The sequence below is a fragment of the Tiliqua scincoides genome, chromosome 7 (assembly GCF_035046505.1).
Source record: "Tiliqua scincoides isolate rTilSci1 chromosome 7, rTilSci1.hap2, whole genome shotgun sequence".
Taxonomy (NCBI): Eukaryota; Metazoa; Chordata; class Lepidosauria; order Squamata; family Scincidae; genus Tiliqua; species Tiliqua scincoides.
The window spans coordinates 17,393,127-17,410,976 of NC_089827.1; the positions used below are offsets into that span (position 1 = coordinate 17,393,127).

Below are 17,850 nucleotides of genomic sequence, written 5' to 3' on the forward strand. Positions count from 1 at the left end.
TGCAGTTCATGAGCCACATGTAGCTGTTTGATATATAATGTGTGGCTCATGGAAATATGTTGGCTGAGCTCCTTTTTGCATCACAAGTAATATAAAAGGTAAATTAAAAATTTTCAAACTTTATATTTATTGGGTATAAACTGAGAGTCCACTGGATTAAAACGTAAGTTTAATGTTCATGATGAATAAATATATTTAAGAATTTAAATGCTTATTGAGCTGTGGCTCTCAAGCATCTCTCTTGCAGTTCTCAAACATCTGAAGTTTATCATACATGTCTCTTGTGTTAAGCAAGTTTGGTCCCCCTGGTACAGTATATAGTATTTAAGTATAGGCTTTGTGATACTCAAGAGGAGTTTAGGTATCTCATATTTAAGGATTTAGAAACAAGGGTCTTGATGTGCAGTAGTAGTGCGAGAAAAAGATTGGAGTGGAAAGAAGCCACAGAGATTCTGAGTGGACTGGTTTTGTGTGGCATGTGCAAGTTGTCAGAGGGAACAAATTTTGTTCAGTAGTCTGGGCTGTCCAGGCTAAGCAATGCTTAATTTGATGACTGAGTAATGTTGGGGTAATGGCAAGGGATGCCACCTCGTGTTTGTCCACTGGCCACATTAGCAGACTGATAGTTAGGTTTGAGTATTAGCTTTTGAACCAAACTTCATATTGTTCCAAAGCTGGTTTTCAACATTCCTGAGCCTGATTTTGCCACCCTGCCATAAATGCATCTTTAACTATTTTAAAACCAGGACAAAAAAATCAACACCACCAAATGGAAGAAGATACGTTAGCATCTGGGCACCATACATAACTTCACAGGGCCATAACCAACTGCCCTGGCACCCGGGACAGTGATGCCACTTCCAGTTCTACCTGGAGGGCAGGGCACTTGATGCTGCGCTTCGCACGCCCTGTCTGGTTCCCTTTGGAACCCCTGGGACAGGGGGCGCAAAGCCAGCAGTGCTCCACCCTCCTGGGAGAACCCAGAGGGGCAGAGCCTGGGGTCAGTCATGCACCCCCCCTGCGTTGCACCCAGAGCACATGCCCATCAAACTTCTCCCAAGTTACACCTCTGCATGTTATACTTCATGCTCAGTGTCATTCAAAAATGTTATCCTAGAGTACAAACACATAAGAACATAAGAACAGCCCCACTGGATCAGGCCATAGGCCCATCTAGTCCAGCTTCCTGTATCTCACAGCGGCTCACCAAATGCCCCAGGGAGCACACCAGATAACAAGAGACCTCATCCTGGTGCCCTCCCTTGCATCTGGCATTCTGACATAGCCCATTTCTAAAATCAGGAGGTTGCGCATACACATCATGGCTTGTAACCCATAATGGATTTTTCCTCCAGAAACTTGTCCAATCCCCTTTTAAAGGCGTCCAGGCTAGACGCCATCACCACATCCTGTGGCAAGGAGTTCCACAGACCGACCACACGATGAGTAAAGAAATATTTTCTTTTGTCTGTTCTCACTCTCCCAACACACAATTTTAGTGGATGTCCCCTGGTTCTGGCTTACTCTAACACAAGCCAGTTCTGGCTTACTCTAAGGATTCCTGGGAATTTGCCATGTTTATGCCAAGAATTTCCAGTTAGAGATCCCTACTACTGAGAAAAGAATTGGATATTCATAGAACAGAAACTGAACATCAACCTCTTATAGATTCCACTTAGAAAAAGCAAAACATTTATCTTCTCATATCACTTCTAATCAGACCACAATAATTGCAGGTAACCCATTACTGCAGGAAGGTTAACAGCAATGGCATTCTCCCGCCTGAGATAATCCTCTAGCTATAATTTATACAGTTTGACACCCAACGTATTTATGTTCACTGAAGATTTATTTCTTGTCCTTAAGTATTGGAAACAAATAACCTCCCGTTTGCCTGATTTCATTTGTATCTACTTTCTTCCTCAAAGATGCGGTTAATACACTTGTGAAGCATCGTATAATCTAGAATCTTTTAAAATTAGGTGGTTTGAAAAAGCTGAAAAATGTGGAATAATATTTCTCATCATTTGATATTTTAAAGATAGTCTTGTCCATCAAAACTTTAAAATGTTAAAATAGGTCACATCCAAGTGTTCTATATTAATGTTATGTGTTTAGTTCCCAAACTTACTGGGGTTGCAGCGTCTCTGCAGCCTCTTCTTCCCAGTTCAGCCAGGCACTGCCATCTTGGTTTGTGCAAAATATTGCATGATCTCATTTGGGCACATGATCCAAGGTGGCAGAGCCCAAATCTCTCAAGATTGGGGTGCCACCAACTGGCATCACATGATATTTCACACAATATCTTGTCATGCAGGAGAACCATTAGGATGGGCCACTGGGGTCATCCTGCAGTGCCCCTGTGAGTGCACTGTGACTCCCAAGTCTGTTGTGATGCACACTTTGGGAACCTCTGATTTAGATGACATTGTTTTCATTCTTCCCCCATGTAGCTTGAATGAGTTGTTTATCCAGCAACTTTAGTGGCACGTTTATTCATTCACATCAAGCATGTTTTCCCTTCTTGAGCAGCAAGCCTTCTTGTTAACATATGATACGACCCTAACCCTGAACGTGTGCAGAATGTCACAAGACACATTCACCAACTTTTTGTGCTCATAATTTCAATAGTTTGTGTTTTGTTTTGGCTTGTTTGGCTTGTACATTTATTGACATATATAACAGGAAACCTAATCTTTAAAGGTGTTTCTGGCTACCAAACTGGGTGATAGTACAGGTGTGCTCCACTTAACGTTGGGGATACATTCTCCCGTTGTTATGTGATTGGGTCATTAAGTGAACATTCAGTCCAATCTATTGCTTTTGTTGTATAAGACACTGCCTGCCAGACACTAGCTGGCTGCACAGGCTACTGGAGATAGATTGCCTCTTCTTTGCATTAAGAGCCTGTCTGTTGTGTAAACAGACACTCTGCTGCAGGCTATGGGGAATTGGATTGCCTCATTAAGAGCATCCTTACTGTGTTTTGACCACGGTCACATATGCAATCCGTCATTAAGTGAATGGTTGTTAAGCGGCAAGTACCTGTAGTTATGGTGACCTCCCTCCTTCCATTATCCTGCCCAACCCGCTGTGTTTATTCTTACTTGTGGTCCACCCTGTGACTTGCTGATAGTGTGGGACAGCTTGGCTGGTCTCTTTCTATAGTCATGGTGAGGAGGAAGTTGCCTTTGGCTTCAGTACCCCAGTCAGGAGTAGGTGGGAGCTTTTTTTGCTTGGGTCACAGTGTATGTTGCCAGCTGGCCACAGTTCTTTTGCGCTTGTTACAAATGCTATTTAAAAACAACCACCACAACAACAAAACTTTTGTTTAGTGGCAAAAGTTATGTCACTTTTATCAAAACTTTTTTTTTTTGGACAAAGTTTTGTCAAAGCAGTTAGTGACTGCTTCTGCTGGCCTGTGGAAGCCAAAATATAGGATGAAATTCATACACAAGAAGGAGACAAAAGGCATCTCTACTAATTGAGAATTGACACAGGGTAGGAATAAGCATGAAAACAGCAGGAAAACAAATGAGGAAAACAGAGCAAAGAAAAGAGGGGAACATAACTAGTGTGAATATAAAGGTGAAATGCTGGGTCCTGTGGGAAAGTGGCAGACCTGATGTGAGAAATACAGTTTTGAGTTATGTGCTGGGTTTGGGCATAAATCTATTCAACCCACATTTACCATCAATCCAATATGCCTATGGCTTGGTTCTGCTTAAGAAGTCAACAATCAAATTGTGTAACTAGATTTCTGTTGCACTTTTCCTTAAGTGCTCAAAGACCTTCACGTGCATGATCTCTCAGTAGCCTTTCTGACAGTCCTGTAAGGTTGTCCACTATTTTTATGCCCCTGTTACATAACAGGAAATCCCACTGCATGGGAGTTTTTATCAGCACAACTGTAGCTAAGAAGGTACCCTGGAACCTAAAATTTGAACTGGGGGCTTCCTGGCTCACAATTCATGTTCTTATCCATTAGGTTTCAACACAGTTGCCTTTGAAGCTTGTGCAGATATTTTGTAGTTGTTTTGTTTTTTATACTGCTTTGTGTATGGGGAATAGACTGTGTTGGCACTTTCCTAATTCTGACATGGCCAGGGGGAACAGTGACAGCATCGACAGATGTAACCTCTGCTCCAGGAATCTTGCTGAACATGACCAAGTATCATCCAGCGAGGATACGTCTACAGCTAGCATAGCTCTGCCTCTCAGGATTAGACTGCCAGAGCTGGCACAGCAAGCTGGTCTTGGCGCCAAGCGGTCTTGCCTAGCTCTTGGCGATTCTGGGTCATTCCATGTTAACGAAGTTAGCAAACTGATATATGGCTCTGGCAACATTAGACCTTCTTTTTATCACTCTATTCCTGAAATGGGTATTTCTCTTAATAAAGAACAGGAGAAAGAAACTGTTTCTGCCCACGTGCCTCTCTGCAGCCCATAAATGCCGAATTTTAATTCGGTGCCAAGAGCAGCAGTTTGATATAACTCAACGATGAAAAAGGTCACCAGGCCCATAAGTTACCTGAGCATTTGATCAGTGGACTCTTTTTTGAAAGACTTTAAGTCTCATTATTCACTGCTTATGAAGTCACTTGGGATATAAAAAGACTTTTTTTTTATAGTAATGAAAGAACTCCCACAATTAGCCAGAAGGCAGCCATCTATCTTTTTAAACTCCCCGGTTCAGAGGAGACTCAGAGTTTGAAGCCTCCATAAGAGGATGAATTGTTATGACAGTGATAAGTGGCCCGTTCAATCCCATGCCTTGTGGCTTGTGGGGATTTTCTTTTTTTACAAAAGAAAAACAGGGGAGGTTTCTAATGGGGCCCTCCTGGAAGAACTAACACACACACACACACAGTGAAATGAGACCTGTGTGGAAGTAAGTCTGAAAATGCCTAATTTACTATAATGTAACTTGAAGCGCAGTTGCTAATGCAACTATTCACAGAAGAAATTATTGCTCGTCTCGGGAAAGAAATCAAAGTGTAATGTTTATGCTAGAGCAAAGGATGATGGAGACTTCCAGGGGAATCGTCACCCAGCTATGCTCATTTTTCTTACCTATGAAAATATTGCAGGACACAACAGATTTCTCAACGGCTTCACCAGAAAAAATAAAGCATTTTTAAGTTAGTAATAATTAACTGAGAAATTCCAATTATGCTAAATGATAACTTCATATATTTTATCTGTATTACAGCTAGCTGAATCCGTATCACCATAAGGCAGAATTGCAGTAATTAAAAATCAGTTGGTCAATATAACATGCAATTTGCATATTAAATACACTCCAGGCTCATTAAGCCACCATCTGGGAAAGCCTGGAATTTGGATTATCGTTTAGATGTGATATATGTAGACCCTACAGACGTTCCAGTTTTCCAACAGCCCATTTGATCTGGGGACAGCACAGTTGTGCTCCCGTATACTCGGATGACATCGGAAGCACTGAAAGGTTGGCTATTTTGGCAGCTGGGGGATTTGGAACCTGGCATTTGAGAAGCCTGGGGGAGACTCCACAGGACATGTTAAAGAAGTGTGGGCAGTCACAAAACCGGAACATCTGCAGCACATGCTGTCTTTGATCTGGTTGGGCCAAACCTCTTCTTGAACCCATTGCTACAGGGCAGTGGTGTTGCTAGAGGGGGTGCAAAGCACTAAGTTTTGCAGGGACCGTCACTGCAGCATGCAAGCAGCCTCTCCCCTTCCTCTTTGGAGCCATTCCGGGTGGGGGGAGTAAAACAGAGGCAAACGCTCATTGCCATCGCTGGCTGGAATGGAATGGTGAGTGGGAGGGGGCCGCTTACACAGCATGTTGTGGCTCCTGCAGTACCTTACAATTTTGCCCCCTCTAGCTATGCTACTGTTCAGAATGCCCAGCGATTTCCGCTTGCCAGTGATAGCTGGGATGTTCTGCTTGACTGTAATTAAACTGGAGGCATTCTTCAGTTTAAGCTGGTTTCATTGCAAGTACAAGCTAGCTGTCTGCTGTAAACCAGTGTGACCTTCTCCCTAGTCTTCTGGCTAGAACTGGCTAAAATGGATTCTGTGAAGTAGCACAACTGGTCCTCCTCTAGAAGACAACTTGCTTTCCAATCAGTAGCAAAACCAGTAATAGCAGAAAAACAAGTCTCAGCAAGATAAGCCGTTAACAGTGAATCTGGTGAGCCTATTCGTAATACAAAATACTGATTGCCGCTATTAGAATACCATTGGATGCTCAATTTAGCTACTATATATAATTTGCCAATAACCTTCTTCCTTTCCTGTGACTCATTTTGCATGAGTCTTTGGCAAAGATGTGGTGTAGTCAATGGCTGCCTTTGGGAATAGCCTGTGTCAGTTGGTTGTTTGAGCCGGTGTGTGTACATGTGTATCAAAGGCAAAAACCCATTTTCATGTTTTCTGATATTGATGAATTTATACACGTGGCTGGACTTAAAGAGATCATCAAAGCAGAATGGCTTCTTTCCAAGCGGCGGCCATCAGCCACTCTGGGGAAGTTTTTGACAAGTGGCCCAAATTTCTCAGTTTATCCAAAAGGCGAAGAGTGCTCATTAAACAGAAGCTTTATTTTAAACAAGGCAGTGATATGGTTTCCATGTGAAGAGATATGTTCTTTACTTAACATTCACAAGTTGCTTAGGGATTAATTAGCCCATCTGCTCCAACAAATGTATCCCAAACATCTCTTGTTAGATGAAAGAGACCAACAGAAGAGGCTAATATTCCCCCCACTGTTTACGTATTACATTTATATCCTGATCTCTTAAGCATGGAACCACAGGCACCAAAACCAAGGTTCTCAGGCAGTCTCTCAACCAGGCTGTGAGCAGCTTCAGACATGATTAGCTTCAGCCAGTTAGCTGAGAATCTGAGAATTTTGGAACAAATTTTATAAATCACATCACACACACACACACCCCAATAGCTTGCAATGAATTCATTTTTGAACATGCATGTTCCGTAAAAACAGTTTCTTACACTTTAAGGAGCAGACATAAGAACAACCCCACTGGATCAGGCCAAAGGCCCATCTAGTCCAGCTTCCTGTATTGCATAGTGGCCCACCAGGTGCCTCAGGGAGTACAAAAAGACAACTAGATACCTGAATCCTGTTGCCACTCCCTTTCACCTGGTAGTCTCCAGTAGACTACCTCCTCTAAAACCAGGAGGTCGCACTTACGCCATATGGCTTGTAACCTGTAATTGACTTTTCTTCCAGAAATCTGTCCAATCCCCTTTTAAAGGCATCTAGGCCAGATGCCATCATCACATCTGGTGGCAAGGAGTTCCACAGATTAATAACCCTCTGCGTAAAAAACAATTTTCTTTTGTCTGTTGTAACTCTCCTGATGCTCCTGGAGTGGTGACATGCACCCTAGCTCAGCAAGGGTGTATGTAAAAAAATATGGTTGGCAACCTTCAGTCTCAAAAGACTATGGTCTAAGCCTACAGCATTCCCAGGCGGTCTCCCATCCAAGTACTAACCAGGCCTGACCCTGCTTAGCTTCTAAGATCAGACGAGATCATTCCAAGCACAGACTGTCTACAGAGAAGGAAAGGTAATGGAAGAAGTTCTTGAAGGTGCTCATTGGCAGCTGTATTACATGGTGTTTTCTTTTTTTGCCATGCATGCATGGGTTAGGAAGCCAAGGCCTGTATTTCCCACCAACAATAATTGGCCAATCCCTTCTCAGGTTTTCTCTCTAGGCCTAGCAGTGGACACAGCAGTTGATCATCTGCAGCAAGCAACGTGTCACCCTGCTGACTATAAAATCCAGTCGCCTCTTTGGAGAAGACTCTGCTTGTCCCTGCTTGCTCCTAATGCGGACCACCCATCAAAACATTAGGCATCTTAGATCACTGCTCTTTCAAGCCCTAAAAGTAGAATGTGGTGGTCCATGTGGTATATGTATGTATTAGAGCATTGCTCTAATTAGGAAAGCACAGTTTCAGCACACACAATGGCCTCTGTGGTTACTGGCAGGGTCCTCCTAGTCCTTTGCTGACAGAGAACATTGTGAGACCGGTGTGCCCTGCCCTTCTGTGTTTCCAGTTCAGCTAAGCATCCAGGGAAAATTCCAAGGATGTTTGAGGTTGAACAGTAGAGCAAACCACCCAGAGTGTAGGAAGCAGCCACACAGACATGCCTCAAGACATTCATAGGAGCCCTTGCTCACAATGAGGGAGACACAAGAAGGATTTAAGACATGCGTTGGGGCTGACTCAAAATCTCCCTATGGGAACCCAATAAGTTGTCAGTTACCTTTCATCCTGTGAACAAAGTAGAGGCATTCCCCCCCCCATCAGTAGTATCCCAAGAGGAGGTGCAAGGCCCTAAGTTTTCGGGGGTGCCTCAACATACCATGTAAGCTGCCCTGCCTTGCCATTAGAGCAGGGGTGTCCAAGGTTTTTGGCAGGAGGGCCACATCAGCTCTCTGACACGTGTCGGGGGCCAGGGAAAAAAAGGATTAATTTACATTTAAAATTTGATTAAATTTACATAAGTTTACATAAATGAATATATTAAAGATGAACTTATATGAAAGAATGACGGTCTTGCAATAGCTCAAGGCCTATGAAAGGCCTTGCACAAAGCAAGGCCAGCCTTTCCTTTGTTGTCACTGCTGCATCACAGAAGTGAAACAGCAAGCAGTGGAGGGAGCCCTCATCCCACAGCTCACGGGAGAGGTCAAATAGTTGCCCTCACGCTGAGAGCAGTTGCGTAGGGCCAGTGCGGGCTCCAACAAATCTCTGGAGGGCCAGAGGCTCATTGGAGAGCGGGGGCTCTCTGAGGGCCGCATTGAGAGACCTCGAGGGCCGCATGTGGCCCCAGGGCCAGGGTTTGGGCACCCCTGCATTAGAGCCATGCCAGGCAGTGAAAGCAACATGGAGGCATTTCCTCTGTGTTGCTATCACTGCCTGGAATGGCTCCGACTGCAAGGGGGAGCTTACATGGTGCGTTGCAGCTTACACCCTGCAAAACTTAGCACCCTCTTGGGACGCAACTGCCCCCGCATCTGCAGATTCCCTATCTGTAGTTTCAGTTATCAGCAGTTCTCTGCTTCCCCCCCCCCCCACTCATTACTTATCTGTCCTTCTTATCAGTGCTCTTTGTTTTCAGCCCTTCCTGTTACAGAACACTAGAGGAATTTTAAAAGCCAGAATGCCAGAGGAGAGAGACTAAGAGAATAACTAATAGGAAGGGTTCCTTTTATCCACTGTTTTGGTATCCACGGAGGGGGGGGAGAGTGGGAACTTATCCCCTATGGGCATGGAGGAATGCCTGTAATTATACTGAAAACCTAGCATCAATGGTGACAACGTTGTCAATATTATGAAAGAGATTATGCTGGGCAGTAGCTAAGAGAATGAGCCCTAAATCAGAACACCCCTACTTGGAATTTTTTCCCTTCCATGAACTCACTAGGTGGCCTTAGCCCCGTCACTCAGCCTCAGGTTCCCAACTGTAATTTTGGAGTATGGATATTGACCTTGAACCAACATCATATGTGTGAAGTGCTCTGTACACGCAAAGAGAACTATAAAAACGCTAACTATTACATGGTTTTTGTTTGTACGTGCTAAGTTTTGAAGCAGACACTCTGAGGTTCAATGAGAAGGTTAACCCTCTTAGCTGTCGCTGCACTTCAGATATTAAGCTATATATCTTTCCCAGAGAAATAGGAAATAGGCATGATTTATAAAATGGGTGACCTTTCATCAGAATAACGGGCCGTGTTGATGAACTTTAAATGATGATCAAGAGAAGAGGACTTGGGTCTTAAGTGCTTTATAAGGAAATCTCAGGAGAGTGGAAGTATCTAAAGATCAAGGAATTTTTCGCTTTGGGGTTTAAAAGTTGAAGAAGTACAAATTTAATTGTGAAGGGAAATAATATTTGTGCATGCAGCCACATCTCAGGGGAATTATAGTGATTTTATACACACATATTCATTATGGCCCAATCTTATCCTTCCCCACACCGCCAATGCAGAGGTACTGAAATGGCTACCACTGCGTCCTTTGGTGGGTGGGCAGTTGCAGAGGCCTAAGCCACTGTGGCAAAGGTGCCTACTTGGACCTTACTAAATAGCTGGTGCAGGTCCGTGTGGACTTGCACTGCAGGATTGGATCTGGGAAGGTGGTACGGATTTGATTGCTGCCACTGAACCCGTCCCCTTCCTGGACCTGATCCACCCATCCCCCACCCCCTCCTGCCCCATTTTCCAAATCTGAAAAAAGATGTTCAAAGTATACTATCCATATTGTCTCTTTTTAATCAGTTTCTGCCCAATGTTGCATATATGCAACAGGGCTCAAATGTGTACACCTGTGGGCTGGGCAGAAATGGGTTAATATTGTATTACGTTTTTTGTATCCAGAATACCTGTACTTAATATCATTAAGTGAAATTTTACAAAAGAAACAAGAGCTGCCAAAAAAAATTATACAAAGAATTATGTCTACCTAAGAATTATGGGCAGGAGGTCTGGTCTAGAGGGTAGAGCCTCCATTTGCCTGAAGATAACATCCACAGGTCACCAGTTCAAGGCCACCGGCACCCTGAATGATGAGACCTTGAAGCAGCTGACAAGCTGAGCCAAGTTATTCCATCTGCTCTGAGCATGGGAGGCCAGAATGTGAAACCAGATCAGAAAGAAACATCCGAATGTTGTGATTCTTGAAAGATAGAACCTTCTTTCAATTGCAAAAATCCTTACAGGGATTTAAATAGCCTGCCTATGTCAACTGCCTTGAATAAAGTCTGAGGAGAAATCTGATGACCAAGAAAGGTGGTATATAAATACCATTATTATTATTATTATTATTATTATTATTATTATTATTATTATTATTATTAACCAGATATAGGGTGCAATCCTGATGCGCCCATGGGCTGATGCAAGTCCCTTGTGCGGGCCTAGGAGGGTCGCAAATGTGCCATAAGGCACGTTTGCGCCTCCTCGGGAATAAGTTGCTTTGGTGCACAGAGGTGTGCTGACCCATGGAAGCTGAATCCAGCCTCCTTGGCAGCTTCCTCTGCAAGACTCTGGGGTGGGTGGGAGGGAGGCATTCCTGGGCGTGGGGAGGGCAGGGAGAAGGCGGGCAGTGGGCAGCCCCGAAGGCTGGCAGGCGGGAAGTGGGAGGTGGGGCTGGGATCCGGCAGTCATGCTGGATCCCAACCCCCCGTTCCCAGGGAGAGTGGAGCAACTTCAAGCTGCTCTGCTCTCCTTGGACTTGTGCCACCACAGGAGATGGTGCACGTCCAAGGAGCCCATAGGGGAAAAGGCACCTTATGCAGGGGTAAGGGGAAAAGTTTCCCCTTGCAACTACCTTGGGCCCCTATTCTGCACTCTATACACACAAGCCTCTTGGCTTGCCTGTTCCAGCACAGTGTAGGATTGCGCCATAGTCACTGTCACTTATTTATGCAAAGGTAAGATTTAAAAAAATATAATTATACCAGAGTCAAAATGTAGATAGTGATCCTAAGTACAAGAGAATAGGAGAATTTTGTACAGAATTCAAAACCTCTTTCCATACATTCTCATATGGGTGTGTTTTGCTCCAGAATAGTGTTGTCAGCAGATCCAGAAATTCTTATGCCATAGGCCTCCCCAAATTCGCTTTAAAGAAATGTGTGTGTGCATTAAAGTCCTGTTCCAAAGTTTCCATAATCACAGTTGTTTTCTGACATCCTACCACCACCAACCCATATTGTCTCCTAACACTAACCAAGGTGGTATCCGTTTTGTCTTAGGTCAATGGAAAGGATCTTTCCAAAGCTACTCACGAGGAAGCAGTGGAGGCTTTTCGTAATGCAAAGGAGCCCATTGTGGTTCAGGTTCTACGGAGAGCACCCCTTATTAAAGCACATGGGAGTTCACAGGATGTTCAGCTCATGGATGCCAGCACGCAGACAGATATTACGTTTGAGCACATTATGGCTCTCGCCAAACTGAGGCCAACCACACCGCCAGTACCTGACATCTGTCCCTTCCTGCTTTCAGACAGGTATGATGTAATATTTTTTTCTACTGAACAAGCAAAATGTATAACAAGTTATCCACTAGTGAGTCAAAATTTCAATGCATTCGTTTTAAAAACAATTTATCTCTAGAAAACTAGCAAGTTTATGGATAGGCTCTTAGCCCTGTGGGGGGGGGGGGAAGGCCCTTAAATATCTTGATAATCCTTAATCACCTTTAAAGGACACATTCGTAGAGATCTGCCAGCTATTAGCTATGATGACTAAATGAAGCTCTCATAATCAGAAGCATACACCACTTAATATGTGTTTCTGTAGGGCAACTGTCTGCCCCAGCATCATGTCTTTTCCAGTGGCTGTTGCTGGTGTCTCTTCTGTATTTTCTCTTTAAGATTGTGAGCCCTTTGGGAACCGGAAACCATTGATTGATTTTCCCAAATTTGTTCAGATTTCTCTATGTTTGCTTGAGCTTTGGGGGCGGAGATAGGGTGGACAGGTACAGTTTTTCTTGTAGGTTCTGACAGCTATAACAACAACCCTACCACTACCATCCTCGTCACTTTCCATCCCAATGTCCATTGAATTGCCCTAAATGCAAGAATTTTTCAGATTCCAGAACTGGTTTCATTATCAGAACATCCAGAATCAAACATGTTTGGGTGCAGTCAAGGACGTTTTCAGAGATCACATAGGCCACATTGCAAATGGCCTCTGCTGCTGATGTGACTCGGCAATGTCAGAGACCCATATCACTGGTTGGCAACCTTCAGTCTCGAAAGACTATGGTATAAGCCTACAGCACCCAGTATTCCCAGGCGGTCTCCCATCCAAGTACTAACCAGGCCTGACCCTGCTTAGCTTCCGAGATCAGACGAGATCCAGCATGTGCAGGGTAACAGTTGCTGCCATCCCATATCAATGCTGGAGGCCTATTCAACTCACTAGTATGGTTTACCCAACACTGCCCTGAAACATTCTGTAGCTCCGTTAGGCCCCTTTTAATTCTAGCAAATCCTTTAATCCATATTCATGTGGTTCTTCTGTGGACAGAGTTGCAAATTCACTGCTTAATTTGTTCTGGAATAGAATTAAGTGACGTTTGTACAAACATTTTTAATCAATGGTCTACTCAGATTGAAAAGCCACCCACGCTGTAGTCATGTAAATTGGCCCTAGAATGGATTGGTGTTCTTGTTCACTTAAGCAGCATTGTGACAACTAAGTTTTTGTGTGTTTGCAAAGAGAAGTAGTATTTGGTTCATTAAAAAGTCACTGTACAGGTTATTAAAGTTGTTTTGAATATGAAAAGCTGGTATGAAATGCCTAACCTCTTTTTCTTGCTTTGCTTTGTTCCACCTAGTTGCCATTCTCTTCATCCAGTTGAGCATGACTTTTATGATGGGAATGAGTATCTTTCCAGCCTACCTGCTGATGCAGACAGAACGGAGGACTTTGAGTATGAGGTAAGATCATTGATACAAGCTCACCCTACAAACTCACTCAGCTATTTGATATAGCTCAGCATTTCTCAAACTGTGGGTTGGGACCCACTAGGTGGGTCATGAGCCAATTTCAGGTGGGTTGCATAGCACCATTGAAAATACAAAGTTGAAAATACAAGTTGCAGAGCAGGTTCCTGGTGGGAGATAGCCATAGTGCTTTGCCCTAAATAGGTGGGAAGATAGGATGCTGGAAAGGGAGAGGACTGTGTGGTTGTAGAAGGATCCAAGTTTGCATTTTGCTTTTGACTTCCAAGCTGGAATGTTTGAATTATAAGCTATGCAAAACAATATTCTAATTCTAATTTTAAGCTGAATTCTAAGCTGTGCACTGTGTAATGGGACCTTTGGCTGATCATGGTTTGAAGCCTAAACTGATGATGTTACTTCCAACCATGACATCACTTCCAGGTTGACAACACTTCTGGTGAGTCCTGACAGATTGTCACTCTAAAAAGTGGTTCTCGGTGCTTAAAAGTTTGAGAACCACTGAGAGCTCATAACAAGTGTCTTTAAGAAGGATAATTGTTTATTTGAAAGAAAAAAAAATGGAGAACTCACTCTGGTTTCAGTTGCAGCTGTGCAGTCACCAGCTGAACGAAAGCAGAATATTGCCCTGTGCATCTAATAAAGGGTTTGCGAGGCCGTCCCAAGTGCACAAATATAGTTCCGAAACTGAAATTTTAAGCAGCCCTGGTTTTATATAGTGGCCTAGAAAAGTACAGGTACATTAGATACTTTGTTTGTGGAGGGGAAGAATGCAGAAGCCTTCTATTGCTTTTTGTCTTGCTATAGTTTGATCTTGATGGACTTCTTGCCAGAGCAAGGCAAGCTTGAAAGCGAGTGAGTTTCTTTGTCTAGCTGTTTTGTACGTTTCCTGAAAGTAGTACAATAAGAGCAAAATGTATGTGGCACAATGAGTATTTATTATATCCCTAAAAGTGTCTACACAAGGTGGTGAAAACAGCAACATAACATTCCCCCAAATAACAATACACTTCTAGAAATGCTGTCCTTTTGTTGGGTCTTTATTTCCGATCTAAAGTTTCTCTTTATTTGAGAGTCATAGCATTTTTATTTTTATTTTGGTACAGTGGCAAAAGACCAAGCGTGCTCTGTTATGAATGTAAGATGTTGAAGCTTTATATGGATTTAAACTGCAAATAGAATTTTTTTTGTATTAAATAGCTTTCATTCAGTAGCGCTTGGAATAAGGAAAAAAAAACACAACAAATTTATCTTTCTAATATTTGGTCTCCCTTTAATATATGTAATGAAATTTCACTTGATATTTGACAACCGACAGACTAGCAAAGCTTCAATAAGTAGGCAAATGGGTATCTTTAATGGCACTTTATCCTGCTCTTGCGAAATGTCCTTTAGAAGAGCAGAAAGCCTGCGCTTCTCTCCATGGAAATAAATTGGCTCACTGAAGTTTACCTAGAATAAAGTTTCATTCGTTCATGCTGTATTTGCATTTATAGTCTGCTCTTTGCTGTATAGTCCCAGGGCAGCCCATAATATTATTTTTTAAAAAAATAACATAAAAATTAACAGAACAAATCTTGCAAGGTGCCTTGTCCCAATCCAACAAAAGTTATTGAATGGTGCAGTTAGGCTTATATGACCCTAGACCAGGGGTGCCGAAACTCCGGCCCTCGGGGGCTCTCAATCAGGCCCTTGGGGAGCCCCCAGTCTCCAATGAGCTTCTGGCCCTCTAGAGACTTGTTGGAGCCCGTGCTGGCCCAATGCAACTGCTGTCAGTTCTAAAGGAAGCATAGATCATAAGACCTAGAAAAGGGGTGCCTAAACCCTGGCCCTCGGGGGCTCTCAATCAGGCCCTTGGGGAGCCCCCAGTCTCCAATGAGCTTCTGGCCCTCCAGAGACTTGTTGGAGCCTGTGCTGGCCCAAGTGCAACTGCTGTCAGTTCTAAAGGAAGCATAGATCATAAGACGTCATGCTTGCTACGTAGGCAAAGTATGGATTTTATTAGGAACAGGATGCAACTTGTACAAGGTGCAACTTATTGTACTGATGGTGCCATTTTGAGTGACAGTTTATCAGGAAGCCTGGTGAAACAAGAGAGTTTTAGCAGCTTTATGAAAGGGGGGAGAGTGGGGGTTCTTTTATCTCTCTTAAGGCCCAATTCCATTTGGGCCTTGTGCTGACACAACTCGCGCTGTCTCAGGGCAAGACCCAGGCTGGGATGCTGTGCAGCCCGAGGCAACCAGCACAAATGGCTGGCAGCCCAAGCCACATGTTAACCGAAGCCAATCTCTCCAACAGAGCAGGTGAGTTAATGGAGGGGGTATTCCGGGGAGGATTAAGGTGGGAATTGGGACTAGCCAGGGGGGTGTCAAGGGCAGGCTGGGAATGTATATCAGCAGCAGTGGTGGCACCAATATACTAGGGACCTGCCCCAGCCTTGATTCAGCTGGTGCAGATCCAAGTAGGTCCATTGAGGACAGGCAGCAGTGGTGTAGATAAGTAAAAAAAAGTTTTTTACTTACCTCTCCATCACTGCATGGTTCCCAGCCAGCCCACAGCATTCACCATAGGCAGCACCAATGCTCTGGGCCGGCCCAGGATAGGATTGGGCTGCTACTAAAGCATTCAAAGTCCAGTGGACCACCACAGAGGAAGCCCTTTAATAGTTGCACTCCTATTGTATCTCCTTAGAAGATGCCACACAAAGCAAGTCCTCCTCTGAAGATAGTTTCAGATGTCAGCAGTTGGTCCCTGACGTGCTCCTGGTTGGCAACCTTCAGTCTCGAAAGACTATGGTATAAGCCTACAGCACCCGGTTTTCCCAGGCGGTCTCCCATCCAAGTACTAACCAGGCCTGACCCTGCTTCGCTTCCAAGATCAGACGAGATTGGGCATGTGCAGGGTAACAGTTGCTCCTATTGTTTGAATGAATGACAGGCTGCCCAATCCTGAAGCTGGTGGCTCTGCTGGATGTATCTGCACCAAAATGGCTTCTTCTGCATCCACTGAGGCACCACTGAGGCCCCCAGAGGTCTCCTTGGGGGGAGGGGAGTTTCCCGAGGGAAAACCCCAAGACCCACAATGAGGCTTCTCAAGTCTGTGCCAACTATTTTGCTGATGAGACGTCTCCTTGTTGGGCTTTTCAGCCCCACACAGAGGATAGGATATGGCGGGGCAGAGCTCCTCTGGTCCCACCTCCTCCCACCCTGGTTCCTCTGCCTTCCCCTGCCCTGTTCTGCCCACTCCCCACCTCGCTCCACCCCGAAGCTACTTACCACTAGCCAGCACTGTTGGAGTGCCGGATGGCCATCCAGCAGTGCTGAGACTCAGCCCCGACTAGTGCTGGCCCAGTGCTGGAGGTCCCTCCCCTCCAGATACTGCAGGTGTGCCTTACTCAGGTGTGCCTAAGGAAATTTAGGATTGGGCCCTAAGAGATTTGTAAGAAATTTGATCTTTTTTCTTTCAACTTAGCCTTTCAAGATCCCCCCCCCCAAAAAAAAAGATGCTAAATTTGCGGTTAATTGTTTAGATTATTATGTGGTTGTTTAGTTTATCATCATCAGTGTTTATATACAGCTTTTCAACCAAAAAGTTCACAAAGCAGTTAATATGTGTTTCTATATAGACTCATTTTTGATCAATGTTTTTGTTAAAACCAAATTACAGAGTTAAAAATTGCTTTACAAGTTGTTGTTTTTTTCCATTTAATCAGACTATCAATGATACATTAAAAGACAGACTTTACATATATATATAGAGAGAGAGATTAGTACAGTGGAATTGTACCCTCTACTGCAGCAGTATTAATCCCTAATAATAGCCCACATAAGTATTATGACAGTGGTAAATGATCAGGCTGGTTCTTGGTAGCCTGTAATCTACTAATCACACCATCCTGGTCATTAATTTGCTGTCAGCTATGATTCAATAGCCCAAGGCAAACCCACTGTGAGCAACTGAAAGAGAGAATGTTTTGCATGGAATTTAAATAGGAAAGGAGCTGTCCGGTTCCCAAGGAGGGAAAAAGGTTTGTTCTGAAGAAAGATGCAACACAACCTTTCTCCTGAGGAATAAGATAAGGGATGGCAATTTCTGTGACATCAAAAGGATAACTTCTGTTCATGTTCTGCTAAAAAGAGTGGAAAGGGCAGAATTTCAGGAAACATGCAGCCTTGAAAACTCAAAATATGCACAGCACATTGTAACCAAAGCATGTGCTCTTGTGGTGTTTATGTACCATCACACTATTCAAAAGTCTACGCATTCTCTTTTTGTTATCAGAACACATTTTGTTCCTGAAATTGGCCCTTGTAGTGAAAATTTGGATGAGTGCAATTAATAAATTAATTCCAGTCG

General features: G+C 43.8%; 1 protein-coding gene and 2 pseudogenes across 1 annotated transcript in view; 1 reads left to right on the forward strand and 2 right to left on the reverse strand.

Annotated features, from left to right (window-relative positions):
• Positions 1–17,850, forward strand: part of PDZRN4 (PDZ domain containing ring finger 4) — a 159,575-nt gene that overhangs the window by 89,202 nt on the left and 52,523 nt on the right. Inside the window, exons 2-3 of the mRNA XM_066633652.1 lie at positions 11,780–12,033; positions 13,368–13,470. Coding sequence (XP_066489749.1) covers positions 11,780–12,033; positions 13,368–13,470 — 357 coding nt within the window. The remainder of the gene's footprint in view (positions 1–11,779; positions 12,034–13,367; positions 13,471–17,850) is intronic.
• Positions 12,798–12,917, reverse strand: LOC136658269 (5S ribosomal RNA; annotated as a pseudogene).
• On the reverse strand, positions 16,295–16,414 carry LOC136658282 (5S ribosomal RNA; annotated as a pseudogene).